Source organism: Anastrepha obliqua, chromosome 3 (genome assembly GCF_027943255.1).
Source record: "Anastrepha obliqua isolate idAnaObli1 chromosome 3, idAnaObli1_1.0, whole genome shotgun sequence".
Lineage (NCBI taxonomy): Eukaryota > Metazoa > Arthropoda > Insecta > Diptera > Tephritidae > Anastrepha > Anastrepha obliqua.
This window is the reverse complement of record NC_072894.1, coordinates 100,524,909-100,544,987: the sequence shown is the minus strand read 5'-3', so window position 1 is coordinate 100,544,987 and position 20,079 is coordinate 100,524,909. Positions and strand designations below refer to the sequence as shown.

The window sequence follows — 20,079 nt, the reverse complement described above, 5'->3', positions numbered from 1 at the left end:
TAAAAAAAAATTATTTTGAGCGATGAAAATTTTATTTTGATTTTTACATATAAAAATTGGAGCATGTACAAGGTGGATCAAAACTAGTCATCCTTTGAATAACTGAAGTAAATAAAAAATGTGTTTGAGTGAGGGAAATCTTTATTTTGACCTTTACCGCAAGGTAAACAATTTTAATTTAAATAAAAAAATATCACATAAAAAATTGGAGATTGAACAAGGTGGCGCAAAGTTAATCATCGTTTGAATAACTGTAATAAACAAAAAATGTTTTTGAGTGATGGAAATCTTTATCTTTACTTTTACCTTCCACATAAACAAATGAGAGCACTTACAAGGTGGCACAAAATGGATCGTCATTTAAATAACTGTAATAAAAAAGAAATATATTTTAGTGATGGAAATCTTTATTTTGACTGTACCTTCCATACGAAAAAATGAAGCAATTACAAGGTGGCGTAAAACTAGTCACCCTTTGAATAACTATAATAAATAAAAAATATTTTATCGTGATGGAAATCTTTATTTAGATCTTTACCTATCATATAAAAAACAAATTGGAGCGCGTACCAGGTGGCGCAAAATTAATCATCTTTTAAATAACAATAATAAAAAACAAATATTTTTAGCGAAGGAAATTTTTATTTTGCCCTTTGCTTGTCGGTATGTATACTGCAGCCACCTATTTCACTGATATCAAATATGTCTGACGTACAACGCCATTTGCAAAAATTATAAACCTTCCCAGAGGGTGATTAATTTTGCGCCACTTTTTATTTTGTGTTTTGTTTGCGCTCATTTTACGGAATCGTAGAAATATTACTTCTATTTTAAGGCGCTCATATTCTTTCATATTTTGATGTGGAGTATTCAAAAGAAAAGTCACGCTAACCGCAGATGAAATGACTTTCGTGCTCATCAATTTCATCATCAGTGTATAAAGGCGGCGAACGTTATTTAGTATTTGGTATTTTGTATTTTATATTGAAATTACTTTATGTAACATTTTTCTACAATTACTGTTGGCTTAGTAATAATTATTCCCGTGATCCAACCAGCAGTTACTTTATTGATTAATGGCCACTATAAGTGACTAAAACCTGCTCTCTGAATTCCGACATTAGACTAACCGACTTTTCTACTATAATTAGTTGCTAGAAATTGCATTATAAATACCTCGAGTACACTTCATTAATATTCCATGCTTATTGATGAAGTGCTCGTAAATTCCTCTCATTAATATTTTTAGCTTTCACATCACATTAATCATAAACGAGATTGTATGAATTTATCATTTTCACCGATAAGCTCTAACAAGGCTTTGCAATCTCATGCATGGCTGCGCAAACTAAACAACCAACACATGCATATGTACGTATGTATGCATGTATGCTGGAAATATTGACGGGGAAACGTCAGCAACCAGAGTGCACAAATACATAAATAATTGATAAGGCTGTCAGATGCCAAAAGCAAAAAAAAAAAACAAAAACTAACAAACAGGAAAGTCAAAATAAATGAATAGAAAGTGGAAAAGTTCGGTAAAATTGGGAAATAAGTAAAATATGCAGGCGTAAATGTATAAACATTGATAAGGCATAGGAATAACTTGAAGTAGTAGTTATAAATCGAATGAAACAGAGCCAAAAAAAAGAACGAAAATACAACAAAAAAAGTAAAAAAGCGAATTCGTAATCGATAGTTATTTTTTTATTTTTGCAAAAACAAAAAAAAAAAAAAAAAAAACGCGGCAATGCTGCAGAAGCACATGTGCACGTGCATACATTTATATGAATAAATAAATCCAGTTATAGCTTCATTCATACTGCGTGTGGCGAGCAGAGATACACAATTTTTTTTTGCACGAAATTTCCGCAAAGTCAGCAATTTATTCCAACTTAGGCAAATACAGTTGTGATCGGAGAGAGGTTATGGAGAATAATTGCTAACAGTAATGAAATATTTATATAATTTTTTTGCGATGCTTAGCTGTTAGGCTTAAAGCTTTATTTGGCTTACAGCAAACAATTAAACAAATTCGTATCTATCCCTACTATAAGAAAACTATAGAGCCGTCATGTCTTTACAGTACAAATATTATTAAGAAATCATGTAGAGTATTCAACGGAGTAAACTTTTTCTGTCCGCTTGTTCAAGCTTATCTCTTTTATGGATAAACCAAATTTGGCGAGCCTTTCACTGATAGGTAGACATATTTTCTGAACAGGATATATGTAGGCTATTGCTCATCTTGGAAATGTTACCCTATAGGTGCCGCTGGTGTCGAAATATTTCAAAATTTTATTTTTATGTTCCAATTAGCCTCATATACAAAACATCACCTGCTGAGATGATTCCATCTCATCCTCCGGACAGCTTCTGCAGAAAGGTCTTTAAGCAATCCCAAGCCTCGTCGGAGGAGTGAGCTCGCAGAGCCAGCGTGGGAAATCCAGCACCATGAGGATGAACTCAAAGTTTTTAAGAATACTAGAATGTCCGCAGTTTAAGTCGAGATTATGACCCGAACACCTCAATCTGATTGTGGTGCTTACAGCGGTACTTTCCACATTCGGTATGAACAATATTTAATAATATAAATAAATAATAAATAATATCAAAAAATAATTGAAATTACAAAATAATAAATAAATCGGAATTTCGATGATATATTTTTGTTGAAGTAATGTGTCAATCACGACTTGAACTTTAAGAAATTGACATATTATATGAGCGTTGATATTCATTTGCTGCAAAATTTAAACTTCAGATGTCCGAGAAAACCTAATCCACTTCTGCTTTGCGATGCACTACACCTCAAAATCTATAAGCACACCTTGGGCTTCAACGTTTAATTCCATTTGAGAGACCTCACCTGTTAGTGTAGTGCATAGAGATTTGCTAGTGGCACCCTGGAAAAATCTCTATTTGTGTATAGATTCCCAAAAGAAGCTTCATATGCCTCTTTAGAACAGGGTGGAGAGATAAAGAAGGGGCCGTCAACATCAGGCCATTAACCGGCTTATAATAGTAATTTTGAAGAAATCAGCTGATTTTTGCCGTAATACCTCTTACAGGTGACAGGTGTTTGTTTACGAAAAACTAAGATTATTCGAGTCATAAATCAATGCAGTCACTATTCATATTACGTTAAGCCATCTGAGCTACGATGTACAGAATGTAAAGGTGTGACCAACATCAGATTATTCTCTCGCTCTCACTCTCGCTCTCTTAGCGATTTTTCAGGAATCAGCTGATTTGCTGACGTAACAGAGCAAGTTACAGCTGTTTGTTGACGAAAAAATTGAGATTCTGTTGGTGATATATGGAAAAATGGCCTTCATAAATGGCAGGTACAGCTGCATTCACTCTCATAATTTTATTTCGGATCGGCAAGCCAATTAAGTGAGTGTCATCGATTATCGTTTTCCTTGGAGCACATCAGTTATACAATTTTGCATATATGATAATCTCTCAATAGTCACGAATGTATCCTTCTATACGGGTGATCAGTTTAAGCATACTTTTTCAATGCGACATGTGGAAAAAATGGTATTTCAAGGAGAAACTGTGGCATTCACCTGCGTTACTATTTCATTCAGTTATTTTCTCAATATATAGACAAAAATATAAATGGATATATGCACATATACATACTCGTATATATGGATATTATCTTTTTCCGTCGCCACTATCGAACTTTTTCTTATCACTTCTGATAACGGGTATATGTGCCATTTAACTGAAAGGTACTCTCGACGCCAACCCGCCAATCCGCAATAACACAATTTTCCTATTATAATAACTCTCGAATTGGCGCCTGTCGCATAAATTCCAATCAAATTGCGGTTAACGTACGTCATAAATTATTAAGCAGCTTTCGGTTTTTGTGGAAATTTTATATTTTTTAATATCCTTTTTTTTATTTGTTTCTTCATGCCATCACTCGAATGGTTTTTTCCTGTTCAAGTGTGTATGACAAAGTGGGCGTCATTATTGGCTTTGCAATGGCTTGTGTTGGGACTTATATGGATCAGTGGTAGAATTAGTGTTTTTTATAGCAAAGTGCTTTCACTGTGATAGCAGCTGACTTTTGCTATCAGTCTTGCCAATAGTAACCATTGAAAGCGGTTTAAGTTTGAATTTCATTTTATTTATCATTCGAACGATGAAACCAATATTTTATTATTCGATCTGTTCATGCTGTTGTAGTTGTAGTTAAAAATAGTGGAAGTATTGCGCATTCTTCCTTGAGTGTAGTAAGCACCACGATTCTGCAGGAAATGTAATGAGCCGAGTACAAGGGAAACCGTGAAGCCTCTCCTATGCTACAGTCTCTCTCGGAAACTAGACTATACCACCTAGGTGCTCTCAGCTAGAAAGGCTAGAATTTATCCCTGAACAGGAGCTTGGGCGACTCTTAAAATTCGCGAACAGTCCTCGCATCTTGAATGAAAAAAATTATCCTGATCTGATATCGCTATGAACCAAAATGATCGTTGCGTTGCTTCGGCCAGCCAGTATACTCTAACCTAGTAAGTGCCAGGAGGTTAGGGAAGCTTGTAAATGGTTGCCACCGGACAACTGGTGTTTATTTAATTTTTTAGTTAGTTTTATTTTTGCTGTAACGTTTTTAAATGCTTTAAACGCCCTTGGACAGGCAATGGCAAACGTCCGAGTGTATTTCTGCCAAAAAAAACTACTCATAAAAAATATCTGTCGTTCGATGTCGACTTAAAACTGTAGGCCACTCCATTTGTGAAGAACAGCGCCAAGGCGCACGCCATAAATAAGAGGAGGAGCTCGGCCAAACACCCAAAAAAGGTGTAAGCGCCAATAATATTTTTATTTTTTTTGTTTCTTCTTCTTTCATTTAGTTTAATTATTTGAAACATTTTTTTTGTTTTTCAAATTTCAATTAATATGAATATTTAAATCTTTTTATATTGTAACAATTTCTAATTTGTTTTTAATTATGTTTTTAATTTGTATTAGCAAAGCATTTGTTTTTTAAGCTCTTTAAGCTTTTTTCAAGCATTTTTAATTCTGTTCACTTTCTTTTATTAGGTGCACAACTAAGTTCCCGCTGTTTTTTTATGGAAATACAACTTTATGCTGAAAAATGGTTACAAGTGAAAAGTATTGCCCATCGTTGGCTACTAGTTTTTCCCATCTTTTTGGTAGATCTCATTGATGTCATTTTTTGATGTCTTCATATGAATGGAACTGCTGGCCAGCTAGACCATGTGCCATCAATCAGAACAGGTGATAATCGGAAGGCGGGTGGGGTAAGATTTCCCACTTCAGTATTTCCAGGTAGGATTTAACGGGTTTGGAAACGTGAGGACGAGCGTTGTCATGCTGTAGAATCTCTTTTTCATGCCTCAATTGCATCAATTGAAGTCGATACCGATCCCCAGTGATGGTTTCGCTTGGTTCTAACAGTTCATAGTAAATAACACCAATTTGGTCCCATCACATACATAGCATAACCTTCGCAGCGTGAATATTCGGCCGATGTGACGACATAGAAGCATGACTGGGTAGTCCCCATGACTTTATTTTATTTGGATTGCTGCAATGAATATATTTATCCATTTTTCATCACCCGTCACGATGCGATGAAGAAAACTCTTCCTTTTTTGTCGCTGGAGCAGTTGTTCATAGGCGAAACGTCGAAAAAACGACATTCAACATCCCTCGGTTTTAACTCATAAGGAACCCAAGTCCCCTGTTTTTGAATAATCCCCAAAGCATGCAATCGCTTGGAAATGGATTAGCGGGTAACTTCTAACATTGAAGAAAGCTCTTCTTGCGTGTGACACGGATCCCCATTGAGCAATGCTTTCAATTCAGGGTCTTCGAAGGTTTTTGGCCTTCCTTCACCCGAACGGTCGTCAACATTAAAATCACCGTCTTTGAAGCGACGGAACCAATCTCGGCACGTTATTTCACTTAAAGCAGCATCTCCATAAACTCTTTGTAACTCTCGATGCGCTTCAGCCGCCGTTTTTTTGAATGAAAGAGGAAAATCAACACTTCCAGCAAATGACGATTATTCGGCACAAAATCAGACATTTTCACAAAACCAGCAGTATATGATACCAAAACAAAATCACTAATGTGTCGAAACAGTTTGCTTACCATATGTCTAAGCTTGGCTTATGACGTTTAGGTTATGTTAGAATCGACTAGTACACACTGCTGGCGGCATCTATTAACAAACAGCGGGAACTTAGTTGCGCACGTAATAGTTTTTTATATATACATTTTTTGTGTTTTTCATTAGATTTTATTTTAATATTTTCTATGTTGATAATTATTATTAATTATTGTTTATTTGATTAATTTTTATAATTATGTATATTCATTTTACTTAAATTTGCTTACAAATTTTCAATCTGTTTTAGAATTTTTGGCATTTTAATTTAATATTTCAATGGTTTTTATAATCTCCTCGATAATCCCTTTCTATTTTTGGTGTATATATACTGTGACACTTATTATAATTCAATCAACTAATTGCTAAATTAGTTGGCCCTAACTTTTAGTTTATTTGAAATAAATTATCAATGAGTCAATAATATTATGCCTGAAATTGAAGTCAAATGATCAATACTTAGTAATTTCGAAGTAAGTATGTAAATACGTAATATTTTCAATCTCATAGCAAAATTAAATTGCCTCACATTTCTCTTTTTTGGCGCTCATCTCTGTTTTGTTTTTTCAATTATTCAATTATTTAATCTTTCACACACTGCAATTATAGCAATTAGAGCAGAACACAAATGTTTTATTTCAATTATTGACAACATTGTGTGGCATTAAAGTTAAAAATAGCACCCAACGCACTTGCGTTTTTTTCGACGTATACTTTGCAAGTCCATTAAATAAATTTTATGAAGCGGAGAATGCCAAAAAACGCACCATGAACAGCTTCAAATAATAAAAAATATTCATTTCATAAATTAGATGATTTATTTTTATAAATATTTTATTTCAACACTGAGCTCTAATAAAATTTGTGCACTGGGAAATATTTTTCGAATTTCGACGTAAGTGCCTTGGCGTGCTGTCGCGATTATTTTTGCTATTTTACTCTTCTCAGTTTATTTTTTGTAGCTCTAATATATTTTTGTTGTTGAAGCGGCAGCTATATTCGTCGTCGCTTTTCTCATTTTCCTCAAATGTAGTCGCACGTGGTAGTTGCAACTGTTCTGCTTGGGTGCGTATGTGGGATGGTTTTTTTATGCTCTTCGCTGATGTCAAGGTTGCGTATACGACACGCAGTACATTTTATTGATGGTTTGTTAAGTGCGCTTTCTTCTCTATGTTTGCCAAATTCATGACACATTTTTGTTTATTTTTGCTTTAATATCCTATGAAATAAAGTGTATAGTTTCAAAATATTGCAAATACAAGCAGAGGCTTCTATTTTTATCTATTAATTTTAAATTGTATATGTTGTAAAAATAGTTTTGTAGTGCTGTTGAGCTCAAAGGTCAGTGTAGTGAAGGGTGTGTGTGTGTGTGTAATTTAACACAAGCATGTAATTTATAAATAACTGCCTTTTGAACTTTATTTGTTCGCGCAAAGTCATGAGTTATTATATAATAAAATTTGGTAGTAAAGAAGTTGAAGTTGAAAGGAGATATTTCAAAATAGCTTATCATTTACTTGAGTAGAAAAATTTACGTGTTTAACAAAAATGTGTGTAATTTAAGTTTTTCTTACCTTCCGGAGTTCTCACTGTCAACATTCTGTCCCAGACATACTGTCTTCTGCTATGTATTTTAGCTCAAAAAAGTAAAAATGTAGTTGTTCCACCCATACTCGTAAATAGAAGCCTTCTGGGCTTCACGAACATGCAAAATAGCTTCGACGCCATGGTCGGTCTTGGACTCATGAATGTCTCATATATGACCGGCACTCTGTGGTTTAGATCGTTTCTTGTCCCAAGGCGATCTGTGTGTCCCAAGGCGATCTGTGTTAAGCTTAAGAAAACTCTGCTAATTCTGATCTAGTAATAAATGTACAGAAATATAATAAATAATGTATTGTACATAAAATGATTTTTAAAAATTAATTTTTTTAAATTTTCTAAACATCTTTCCATTTGTTATCATTTCATAATTCTATATTTTTCAATTTTTCTGAATTTCATCTAATTTATTTCATTTTTAATTTGTCAACTTAATTTTTAAATTTTTCTCAGTGACATTGTTTTGTTCATAATATTATATTTTTCAGTTAAATACCTAACTTTTCCGACCTTTGTTCACAGTTTTCTTTTTTGCTTAATTTCATTTTAATGTTATAATTTCATATCCTTACAGCTACTAAATTTAATTTGTTCAATTCTTTTTTTAATTGTTCTATATTTCAGTTATTTTTTTTAAATTCTCAATTATTTTCCAATTTCTAAACCTAATGTTTAAATTTTTTTTTTAATTCCTGAATTTCGTTTAATTTGTTACAATTTTATATTATTTTATTACTTAACCTTTTTTTTATATTTTATGTGTTCACTTTTCTAATTCCATTAATTTTTTTTATTTCATATTTTTTTTAATTTCTAAATTTAAATTTAACATACTTTATTTTGAAATTTTATTAATTTCTATTAATATTTTATAATTTCATATTTTTTAAATTCTAAGCTCAATTTTTAAATTTACATAGTTTCCTAAATTTTATAAAATTTTTTTATTTTAGATATTCTTAATTCCTAAATTTCATGTTTTAAATTTTTTATATTTAAATTTGGCTTAATAGTGACAAATTTTTTATAACTTCGTAGTTTTTAATTTCTAAGCGCAATTTTTAGAGTTAATTTCAGTATCTGAATTTTCTTAAATTTCGACTATATAATCATATTTTGGCGTTTTAAATTTTTTAACTTAATTTTTAAAATTTTTTTATTTTTTGAAATTTCGATTAATATTTTATAATTTTTCTTATTTCTAAACTTTATGTTGTTAATATTTAATTTATATACTTTTTTGAATTTCATTACATTTTGTTTTTTATTTCATTTCTCTTCAATTCTTTAAATTCATTTAACATTTTTTTCAATTTTTCAATTTTTCTAAACTTCGCTAAATCTATTATGACTTTATATTTGATTTTTGTGTTTTACTTTACTTTTTTTTTAATTTTTCTAAATTTCGATTAACTTTTTATAATTTCGCTTCGATATCCCTTTTTATAGCTTCTTTTGAGGAGTAGTTCTTGTTACACATATGGGATTGAAGTCCACGGAAAAGGTGATAATCACAAGGTGCAATATCCGGAGAGTATGGTGGATGTGGCATTAGCTCCCATCCGAGCTCGGTCAGCTTGCGTGATGTTTGCCTTGCGGTATCAGGTCTTGCGTTGTCGTGGTGAAACAAAACTTTGCGTCTATTCACTAAAGACGGTCGATTTTTGTTCAGTGCCTCATTCAGGTGTGATAGCTGATGGGAATAATAATCAGCAGTTATCGTCTGGTTTGGTTCCAGAAGTTCATATAAACAATACCGGCCATATCCCACCAAATAGACAAGAGAATCTTCTTGGGGTGAAGGCCCTCCCTAGGGGTCGGTTCTGGTGTTTCATCTTTATCTAACCATTGACGTTTGCGAACAAGATTATTGTAAAAAAACCATTTTTTATCACCAGTAACGATACGGTTCAAAAAAATATTCATTTTCAAGCCGTTGCAGCAGGTTAGAACACACATTCACTCTCTGCTGAAAGTTGGCGCCGGAAAGTCTATGCGGAACCCATTTTCCCAGCTTAGAAACCTTTCCCAACTGAACCAGGTGCCTGTTTATTTCTGTGTTTATTTCTGCAGCAGCAGTTGTTGCATTTTTACCACTTTAATAAAAAAATACAAAATATGCCTCTTATACGCGTTCGAAGATTCCATTTTATTTTTTAACAACACGTCGTTCTATCCGTGATTAAAATCACTTGTTGAATGCACAATATATCAAAGAAAATATAAATAGTTCCGTTATATTCCACGAATAATTGTTTGTATACAAAAATCGTACAAAAGTGAAATTATAGGTAAAATACGCACAAGCTTATGGACTGACCTGATATTTTCATAAATTAATAAAATATGATTTACATTTTTTTTTACTTTTAAACTTCTCTAAATTTTTTTCATGCTTAACCAATTCTTATTTTTCACGGCGGTCGCCGTGGCCGAATGGGTTGGTGCGTGACTACCATTCGGAATACAGAGAGAGAACGAATCTCGGTGTAAGGTCAAAAAATTAAGAAAAAGTTTTTTCTACACCTGCGATTTCTGCCATGAAAAGCTCCTCATAAAAATATTTGCCGTTCGGAGTCGGCTTGAAACTTGTAGAACAACATCAAGACGCACACCACAAATAGGAGGAGGAGCTCGGCCAAACACCCAAAAGGGGTGTACGCGCCAATTATATATATACATATATATAAATCTATTTTTTTCGACTATTTTATTTTTCTGAATTTTAATTAAATTTTTTTTCATATTTTTTCAAATCTTAAATATCTTTTTTTTTAACTCTTGTTTTCAAGCCCTAAATTTCATATATTTTTAATTTTTTATTCTTAAACTTTTCTAAATCTCATTTTATAGTTATTAATTCGTATTTTTCAACTACCAAATTTATATTTTTCCACTATTTTATTTTTGACATTTTTTTACATCCTAAATTTTGTTTTCAAATTCAATTTCATTTGTTTAGTTGTGTATTTTTAAGTTTTGCTAAATTTCACTTAATTTTTTATATCTTTTATTTCTGAATTTAAATTTTTTGAACTATTTTATTCCGAAACTTTTCTAAATTTCATTTTTGTCATATTTTTGAGCTACTAAATTTATTATTTTTAAATTTTTGTTAATGCATTTTTATATTAATTTTTTATAATTGCATATCATTTGATTTCCAAATTTAGTTGTTAAAAGTTTTTTATTATTGTTGTTTTTTTTAATTAATATTATTTTCTAAATTATTATATTATAGTACTTTCTAAAGTTTTTCTAAATTAATTTGCTTTTTCGTAATGTATTTATTTTTTTATTTATAACTTTAATTTTTCCAATTTTTTACTTGTGTTTTTAATTTCATTTCAGTTCTTATAATTAAAATTACAATTACACACATCTTATCAAAATTATCACCAGGGTAGACATACCCCAATTAGTTTTCCATAGTTAATCAGTTCTTTTGAATATTTAACCAGATTACATTTTTCGATGGTTTCCATGACATAAAATTCTGAAAATGCAATATAAAGAAAATCCTTCGGATATAGTCCCATTGTATTTGTTGAAGTGAGGATAATTACATTAGTAATGCTTGGAAACTAATAATATTTTATGTATATTTGTATGTAAGTCAAAACTGAAATGGATATTTTTTTTCTAATTCATTCCAAAATTCATTGCTCACTGCATAAATATAACTTAAAAATTACAATTTTAATAAATTTTAAGCTAAGAACTTTAATTTGTCACTCACATACGTATTAAGTTGATAATTTTGCTCACCTGCATCCTACCACACAATCGCATAAAAGCGAACACAAGTGCACTTAATGACCAGCGCAAGCACTCAAAGCAATTTTCTATGTAATCACGGGCGCATTTTTCACAGCGTACACACACGCACACACACATTCGCAAGCACCAAACGTCCGCGATTCGCGCCACGCTTTCTTCGTTTATGTGTCAAAATACAATTTCACACCTTTTTCACCTCACTCTCATTCTAAGCCGCCGCACCTTATACAAAATTACTTTTGACTTTGCAACCACGAAGTCATTACAATAAATGTGGCTGTGATGGCTGTGACGACGGTAATGTTTTTTTGTTGTTGTTATAATTTTGATACGCCCGCTGCTTTGCTGATGACCCACTCACAATAACGGCTCTTTTCACGTCACATCCTTACATTAAAATGAAATCCCATTAAATTTTTCACATTTGCGTCTTTATTTAATACAGCGAGTGCTGGGCGGTAAAGGCGCGGATGGAAGCAAACCCAGGCAGCCGGAGCTTTAGAATTTTATAATTGTATGCAGCTGTTGTTAATAAATGTGCCTTTGCTAAAAAAAACCCGACAGGAATACAAGGAATGCGGCTACTTTTTAGTACATTCTAATTTCGATTCCCACTGTGGACATGGAGAAATAAATGGTAGAAAATTATTTTTTTATATTTTATATTTTTTGGCGCCCAACTATTGAAAGGCAATGTTAAGACTCAAAGTGTGGTTTGAAGTGATTTTCTATAAAAAGATCAACTAGTTCGACTTTTTCCAGCAACTCTATGTTGTTCGATTGTGTCGCGCGTGACAGAGGCTTGCGTTCAGGAGTAAAAGTCAATCATGAAATTTTGTCTTTGTATAAGAAATTAGGTATCATTTTAAAGGTAAAACGTATATAAGCCAAGTGTTTTGAAAACCATTTTCACCTCTATGTCCTCGTTGCGTACGTACTAGGACTGGTTTCCTATGGATCTGGTAACCTTGTTCTGAAACGTTAAAATTTGCTGTGACAGTGAAACCCCATAGCGTATCAGTAGAAAAATTTGTGGAACAGCATCAAGACGTTCACTACATATTGAAGGAGGAGCTGCGCCAAACACCAATTAAAGGGTCAAAGTGCCAATATTATTATAACTGTATAGGGTGGGCCATGTAAAATTTGCTTTTTGAATCGGCTATAAAAAAAAACTGATCAATATTTTTTTTCAAACTTTTTTTTTTATTTTAAAGATTGAATATTGTCATTTATGAATAAAAAATAATATCGTTCAAATGACTGCCACGACTGGCTTTACGGTAGGCCATTTGATCAACCCAATTTTTAAGCACATTTTCGATTGTTTGGGATCCAATTTCATGAATGGCAACTTCGATTTCGTGTTTTAAAGCATCAATCGTCTCTGGATGGTTCGCATAGCATTTGTCTTTAACGGTTCCCCACAAAAAATAGTCCAACGGGCTTAAGTCACAGTTCTGAGGCGGCCAATTGATATCGGAATTTCGGCTGGTTATTCGGTTTTCAAAAACGGTAGCCAAAAGTTCGAGTGTAACTTTGGCAGTGTGACAATGTCCATGTCATCCTCTTCAATTTTTGGAAACAAAAACTCGTTGAGCATGTCACGGTAACGTTCGCCATTTACTGTAACCTCGGAAGAAGAATAGGTTTTCAATATTTCCCAATTTTGTTCAAGCGTATAGTGTCCCATTTCGTAAATGTCAAACCTTTAGGTAAATTATCAACACATTTGACATGTCATTTGTGTTATCATTCTCAAAAAAATAGGCAAACGCTATATGGCCCACCCTGTATATATAAGCGCGAAAACTTCAAAAAGTTAATTTTTTATCGGTAAGTCTAGATTTTTGAGGCATTTTGCAAAATTTATATTTCGATTCTTGTTTTACTCGACAAGACCTATAAGAAAAATATATTCACTTCACAGGTATTTTTGAGCGTAGAATTTGATTTTTTTACTTTGTTTTGGATCAATTCCACATTTTCAATTTAGATCCAGTTTAGATTATAATAAAATTATAAATTGTTGTCGCTATGAAATTCTGCATCATTTGACCAACATAAGTCAGCGAGTATTACATCCAAGTTTTCTTCTCTGTGCCTAGTCTCCGTCTTCAACATCACTATTTCCATTAAGTGACCTTGCTTGACTTATTCAGAGGGTAACGTCTTCGGGTCGTAACCCATATGAAGACGGATTTTCAATAACATTTTTATAATAATTCTTTCGTCGATTTTCACTTCGTTTAATTTCTAAAGCTCCAGGACTTAAGAACTTTATTGGGTCCCATGCAGCCTGCTGTTCGCTAAAAGATTTATTACCAAAATGAGCGGTTTTCATTAATCGTCCCATGTATGAGTCATTGAACAGTCCCTTAAGAAATATTTTGATTAACATGGATTTTTCATATATAAAAGGTGGTACATTATATATACAAGGCGATACATTAACCGTCAAATTAGTCATCCAATTTCAATAACTTTTTTAAGTTAGGTTAGGTTATGGGGGTAGTTGGTCCGTATGACCAACTCACTTAGACTTCACAGGTCCGTTGTGATACCACTGTGCGACACGGGAACCTTGTTTATTTACTTTCATGAAACCATTTTGAGGCTCTTATGAAGCGTAGCATTGGTATAATCTCCGCGCCAGATAGTTCTGTAAGAGAATTGAAAAAGTGTTTACCTAGACAACCTGCTCTGATTTTAGCTAAAGCTGGACAATTGCAAAGGAAGTGCTCTACTGTTTCTTCCTCCTCTTCATCTCTACAGCTTCTACAATATTCATGGGAGAATACTCCTAGTCTCAAGGAATGCCTTCCAAATAGCCAGTGGCCGGTGACACAAGCCACGACCTTCGAGATATCTTCTCTTGAGAGGCTAAACATTTCCTTTGTCCTTTTCTTATTTATGTGCGGCCATAGTACGCATGTATCTTCTTCTTCCCATGACCTATTGGCCTCTTGGGTAATGTTGTTTTTTTTATTATTAATTTATTCGTGGCCAAAGGTATTCCAATGGTACTTTTATCACAGAACAGTTGAAGAGCAGTATCTTTTCTGGCTAGCTCATCAGCTTTACAGTTTCCCTCAATATCTCTTTGTCCCGGAACCCAAATAAGGCTGACCTTGAATACGACGCTAATATCATTTAGGGCTGATCGGCATTCCTGTGCAACCTTTGATCTTAGTATAGTCGCATTCATTGATTTAATGGCCGCTTGGCTATCCGAGAATATATTTATAGTCGTTTTTGTTACGGCATGCACATTTAGGTATGTAGCCACTTCTTTTATGGCTAGAACCTCTGCCTGATATACGCTGCAGTAGTATGGTAGTCGAACGGATAGTTCCAGTCCTAATTCTTTCGAAAATACTCCATAGCCAACTTTATCGTCTAGCTTAGAACCATCTGTATAAAAATTTAATTTCCCCCTTCTCCATGGCCTTGTGAGGGGTGTTTGCCACTCCCTTCTTGACGGTATACTTGTCTTGATGAGCTTGTCGAAGGTAAGTCTAGGAGTAGAAAAAATACAGGCGTGGCCAAACCGCCGTTCTTTCCATAGCGTCATACTTTTGAGTCTAATCGCCGAGGCGGCGGCCACGTTGTCCCCTACGAGATTTAGTGCAGGCAAATTGATTAGCACTTCTAGCGCTTTGTTTGGGGTAGTCCTTAAAGCACCAGAGATGCATAAAAGAGCTGTTCTTTGGAATAACTTTTTTACTAAATAAACAAATTTGAGTGATTTGATTTTTGCTTGTCTGCTCGTAAATAGCATCTGACTAGTTCACAAGTGTCAAATAGGATTGACTTATAACTCCATTTGCGAAAATTATAAATCTTCCAATTTTCTTCTTCTTAATTGGCGGGATAATCGCTTACGTGATTTTGCCCGAGTTTAACAAAGTGCACCAGTCGTTTATTTCTCGTGCTAACCGGCGCGAGTTGGAAACACCAAGTGAACCCCAGTCCTTCTCCATCGAATACTTTCAGATCTGGAGCGTTTGTAGCCATTCGGGCGACATTAGCTGCGGTAGCCGCTAGACCTTATTCGCTGCGCTATGTCTGTGCCGTCGTAAAGCTCATAGAACCTATTGTTCCATCGCCTCCGATATTCGCCGTCATCAAGGAGCAAAGGTCCAAGAATCTTTCGCAGGATCTTTCTCTCAAACACTCTAAGCGACGCTTCATCGGATATTGTCATCGTCTGCACTTCTGTGCCATACGTTAGGACGGGCAAGAAGAGAGTGTTAGTTCTGTTCGTCGAGAGAGGAACTGCTGCCTACTTAGTCCAAAGTAGCACATGTTGGCAAGAGATATTCTACGTTGGATTCTAAATTCTTCCAATACGGTGATTATTTTGCGCCACCTTGTAGTGTGAGGGAACATTTTAACTACACTACTTTTATTTTTAGTTCCACCCAGGCTTCTTACAAAATTCTTCAATAGAGTTATTTTAGGACCTAAAGACTTCTAAAAAAAGGGAAAAGAAATTGAAACTTATTTTTATATTTTTCCAGAATTTGCTGGACTTTGTGAAATATACGGGGAAGTGGTTTTTTACAGATTTATAAGTGCAGTGCAAAGTATTATAATTCATTGAAGAAGATACTGAGTGCGATAGCTTTGACAGTGTTAAAAATCAATTAATGTTGCACATTTATCCATTACCGCACCCTGTTTTCTTCTGTAAGGAGCCCCATTGAAAATTGTACTCATATAAATATTTTAGTGGAACATTTTAGCTCCTCATCGACCCCACAAACACAATATTTTTCCGATTGCTAATAATTTTTTATGTTGTTCTATATTTTCAGGCCGGTTATCAAAAACTCAAGCGCAGCTAACGGTGGCAGCAACACACTTCAAATGCGAATATTGAATTTTTGAGTCATCGAATTTGAAGGCGCTGTTTTCGCTTCCTATTTCTACCACCAAAAACCTACACGCATAATGCGACTGAATATTGCCTATGTTGACACATAAATCAATTGCCAAATCACTAATTAAATCCTTTCAGTCCGCCGAGTAAAATCAACGACACACAATTTGCGCTGATTTATTGCGGCACATGTACTCGAACTAGAGCTAAAATTCTGGTGGCGCCACCACTCAAAGCAACGCAACACAATGACAACGATTCGGGTATCAGAACGAACAAACATAAATATGGCAACGATGAACGCAACGAGCACCACAAATAGAGCAGCAATTGTTTGGCGACGCAAAGCAACAACAGCTTTGACGCCTTACAACTCAGCAACTTTGACTGTAATAATACTGATGTTCAACATCACCTCAGCCGCATTAACCTTAGCTGCAGCGGTGTCACTGAAAACAACAGAAACGACTAAAGCGTCGGCATCGGCGTCCGCGTCATCGCTGAATACTACAATCGGCTCAACATTGAATAGCGCAGTATTCATTAGTGGCGGTGGCCATATAAATACAACAACAAAAACCACTATAACGACGCCTAACTCGGTCACAGACTTAGAAAGGGATGCTTTCCTTGTTGCCACTACCATGCCATATGCAGATGGTGGCAACAGCGTAGGCACGAGCACCAGCGTGAACGCGCGTATTAGTGGTAACGTCGGCGGTGGTGTCGATGTGCGCGAAGAAGAACAAAGAAGCGATTTGATCAACAACAAATGGGTGCAAATTATCTTTTGTCTCATTTATGCGACGGTATTCGTATTGGGCATATTCGGCAATGTGCTCGTATGTTATGTGGTGTTACGCAATCGCGCCATGCAAACCGTTACCAATATCTTCATTACGAATCTCGCGCTCTCGGACATACTCCTTTGCGTGCTGGCGGTGCCATTTACGCCGCTCTACACTTTCATGGGCCGCTGGGCGTTCGGACACACACTGTGCCACCTAGTGTCGTTTGCGCAAGGATGCAGCATTTACATTTCGACACTGACACTCATGTCAATTGCCATTGATCGGGTTTTTGTAATTGTATTTCCCTTTCGGCCGCGCATGAAACTATCCACCTGCATATTGATCATTGTGAGCATTTGGGTATTTTCATTGCTGTGCACTATGCCCTATGGTATATTCATGAAGGTGGTTATAGCAGAGGAGAGCAATTCCAACGAGTTCCAGTCTAATAGTACCTTCAAGCCACTTGGGGATGTGAATGATAGTAGTGCAGCATATAGCGCTTATGCCATCACGTCAGCTGTCACATCAATCTCAGCAAGAGTTCTAGAGGTGGCGACCAATGCGCCTGAAAATGTGACTGAGCTGCTTGCCAGCAGCACTGCCGCTAGCATTACCACTTATTGTGAAGAGAATTGGCCTTCGGAGTCAACGCGCCAAGCTTTCGGTTTTGTAACTAGCACTCTGCAGTTTGGTTGTCCCTTGGCCGTGATCACCGTCTGCTACATTTGGGTCTCGATAAAGTTAACTATGCGCGGTGCAAAGCCTGGTTGCAGATCTGTGCAGCGCGAGGAGGCCGATCGCGATCGTAAAAAGCGTACAAACTATATGTTAATCTCGATGGTTGCAGTATTTGCTATTTCTTGGCTGCCTCTAAATATGGTGAATATGATGGATGATTTCTATGAGAAATCGAATGAGTGGCCCTACTATACATTCTTCTTCTTCGTGTCGCACTCGATTGCCATGTCATCTACTTGTTACAATCCCTTCCTTTATGCTTGGTTGAACGAAAACTTTCGTAAAGAGTTCAAACATGTGTTGCCCTGCTTCAATCCTTCGAATCGTAATGGCATGAATTGGCGTGGTGGTTTCAATCGCTCGGATCGCAACACGTGCGGGCCGCGACTATATCATGGCAATGGCTGTGGCAAGGGTAGTATGGACATCGATGATGGTGACGAAAATGGCATTACACAGGAGACCTCGTTGGCCAGACCCAGGGACAGGCTTACGATTATACCACGAGAGCCGACTTACGGCAATGGCAGCGGTTGTGCTGCTTTATCTCCTAGTAAGGTTCTTAACTCAGCGCTGGTGCATAATTCCCATGTGGTGGATATAGTACTGAATGATAAGACTCAACATCGGCAGCATAGAAATACGACGGATGATGATTGTATCTCGGGTGATGAACATACGGTAGAGATGCGTTTCTCGGAGACACCATTTTTGAGTTCGGACAATGCGACGGGCACTAGCATGTTGCAGGTGACCAGCAGTAATGAGGTGGGCGAGCGAGGGTGTAACTGAGGAAGGGTGAGTTTAGTGAGTAAGTTGGGGAAAGAGAGAGGGGGAGTGAGAGAGAAAGATAATGAGATATAGAGAGAGAAAAAGCGAGAGGTGAAGGAATTAGGGAGAGTTAAAAGAAGAAAGTAGTAGAGGAAAAAAGTGGAGAACGGAAGTGGTGAACGTGAGAGTAAAAGTGAGAATTTCGTTTTGTTGTTTTTTTTGTTTTGTTTTGTTTTTGGTGGAGAGCTCGAACGATGAGTTTGACATTACCATTACCTGGTTTGGTGATGATGTTTCGGCCACGACGGTCTGTTGTTGCGAGTCTGCCATTTCTATTTATTCATAAAAGTTTAAAATCGCTCATAAAAGTCAGAAGATTTTTAGTTACGATTATTTTTTACTTAAAATTTTTTATTTGTTTATTAGTTCTTATTATTGTTTATTATTTTTTGGGATAGAGGATGCAAAAACTGCTTTCATTCTTTGTCGTCCAAAAAGAGTATTTGTGCCTTACAATTCTGTATTAATTCAATATTTATACTATGCGTGGGCTTACCCTTCAGTCACTGATCCGGGTGTAGGTTAAACATTTGTATAGAAAAAATGTATCCGGCATTTTTGTAAGCTACAATTGAGGAAGTAAGCAGATTAGGATATAGACCCGCAGGCATAATACAAACAATATAGAAAGAATGTGCACATGACAAAAGGTCTGCATGCCATCGAGTCTTACATACATACACTTGTACAAATATGTATATAATACGCACTTTTTGTATGCACTCATACATTTATATGTATGTATGCACATTTGAGTAAAGTCATGCCTTTTTCTATACTTACACGCAAAATCCTGTTTTTCTTTCATCCTTTGCACTTCACTCCAAGAGCACTTACGGACATACGGCTACTAGTAGTTGTTGGCAAATATTGAGAAGGAGATACAGAAATATGAAAAAAAATCCATAATCTAGGAAAAGTTTTGCCATTCTCTTCTACTTTTCTTGGCCAGCAAGCTCCTTGGCTGTCTACCGGGGCAAATGCCAACAATTGCTCGTCAAACACAAAAAAGGCAGACACAACACAAAGTTTTCCAAGCACTTTAAATTTTAATAGGCGAGCACTGCAGTGCATCGTTACAGTGTTTGCTTTGCAACTTTTTTCCAGTCTACGGCTTACAGTTAACAATTTGTTTGTGTTTGCTTTATTTTTGCCTTTCTCTCTCTGTCTCCTGGTCCACGTGCATGCCGGCACTTGGCATAGCGTCCTTTGGATGTATCAAATGTAAATGTCCTTTTTACCTATCATTGCATGCTGTTTAGTTGTTGAATAAAACATTAACTCGAAATAAA

The 20,079-nt window shown here is 35.3% G+C and overlaps 1 protein-coding gene across 1 annotated transcript in view; it reads left to right on the top strand.

Moving 5' to 3' along the window:
* Positions 1–20,079, top strand: part of LOC129241127 (neuropeptide SIFamide receptor) — a 93,273-nt gene that overhangs the window by 34,851 nt on the left and 38,343 nt on the right. Inside the window, exon 2 of the mRNA XM_054877308.1 lies at positions 16,360–18,754. Within this exon, the coding sequence (XP_054733283.1) occupies positions 16,673–18,748 (2,076 nt within the window). The 5' untranslated portion in view covers positions 16,360–16,672 and the 3' untranslated portion in view covers positions 18,749–18,754. The remainder of the gene's footprint in view (positions 1–16,359; positions 18,755–20,079) is intronic.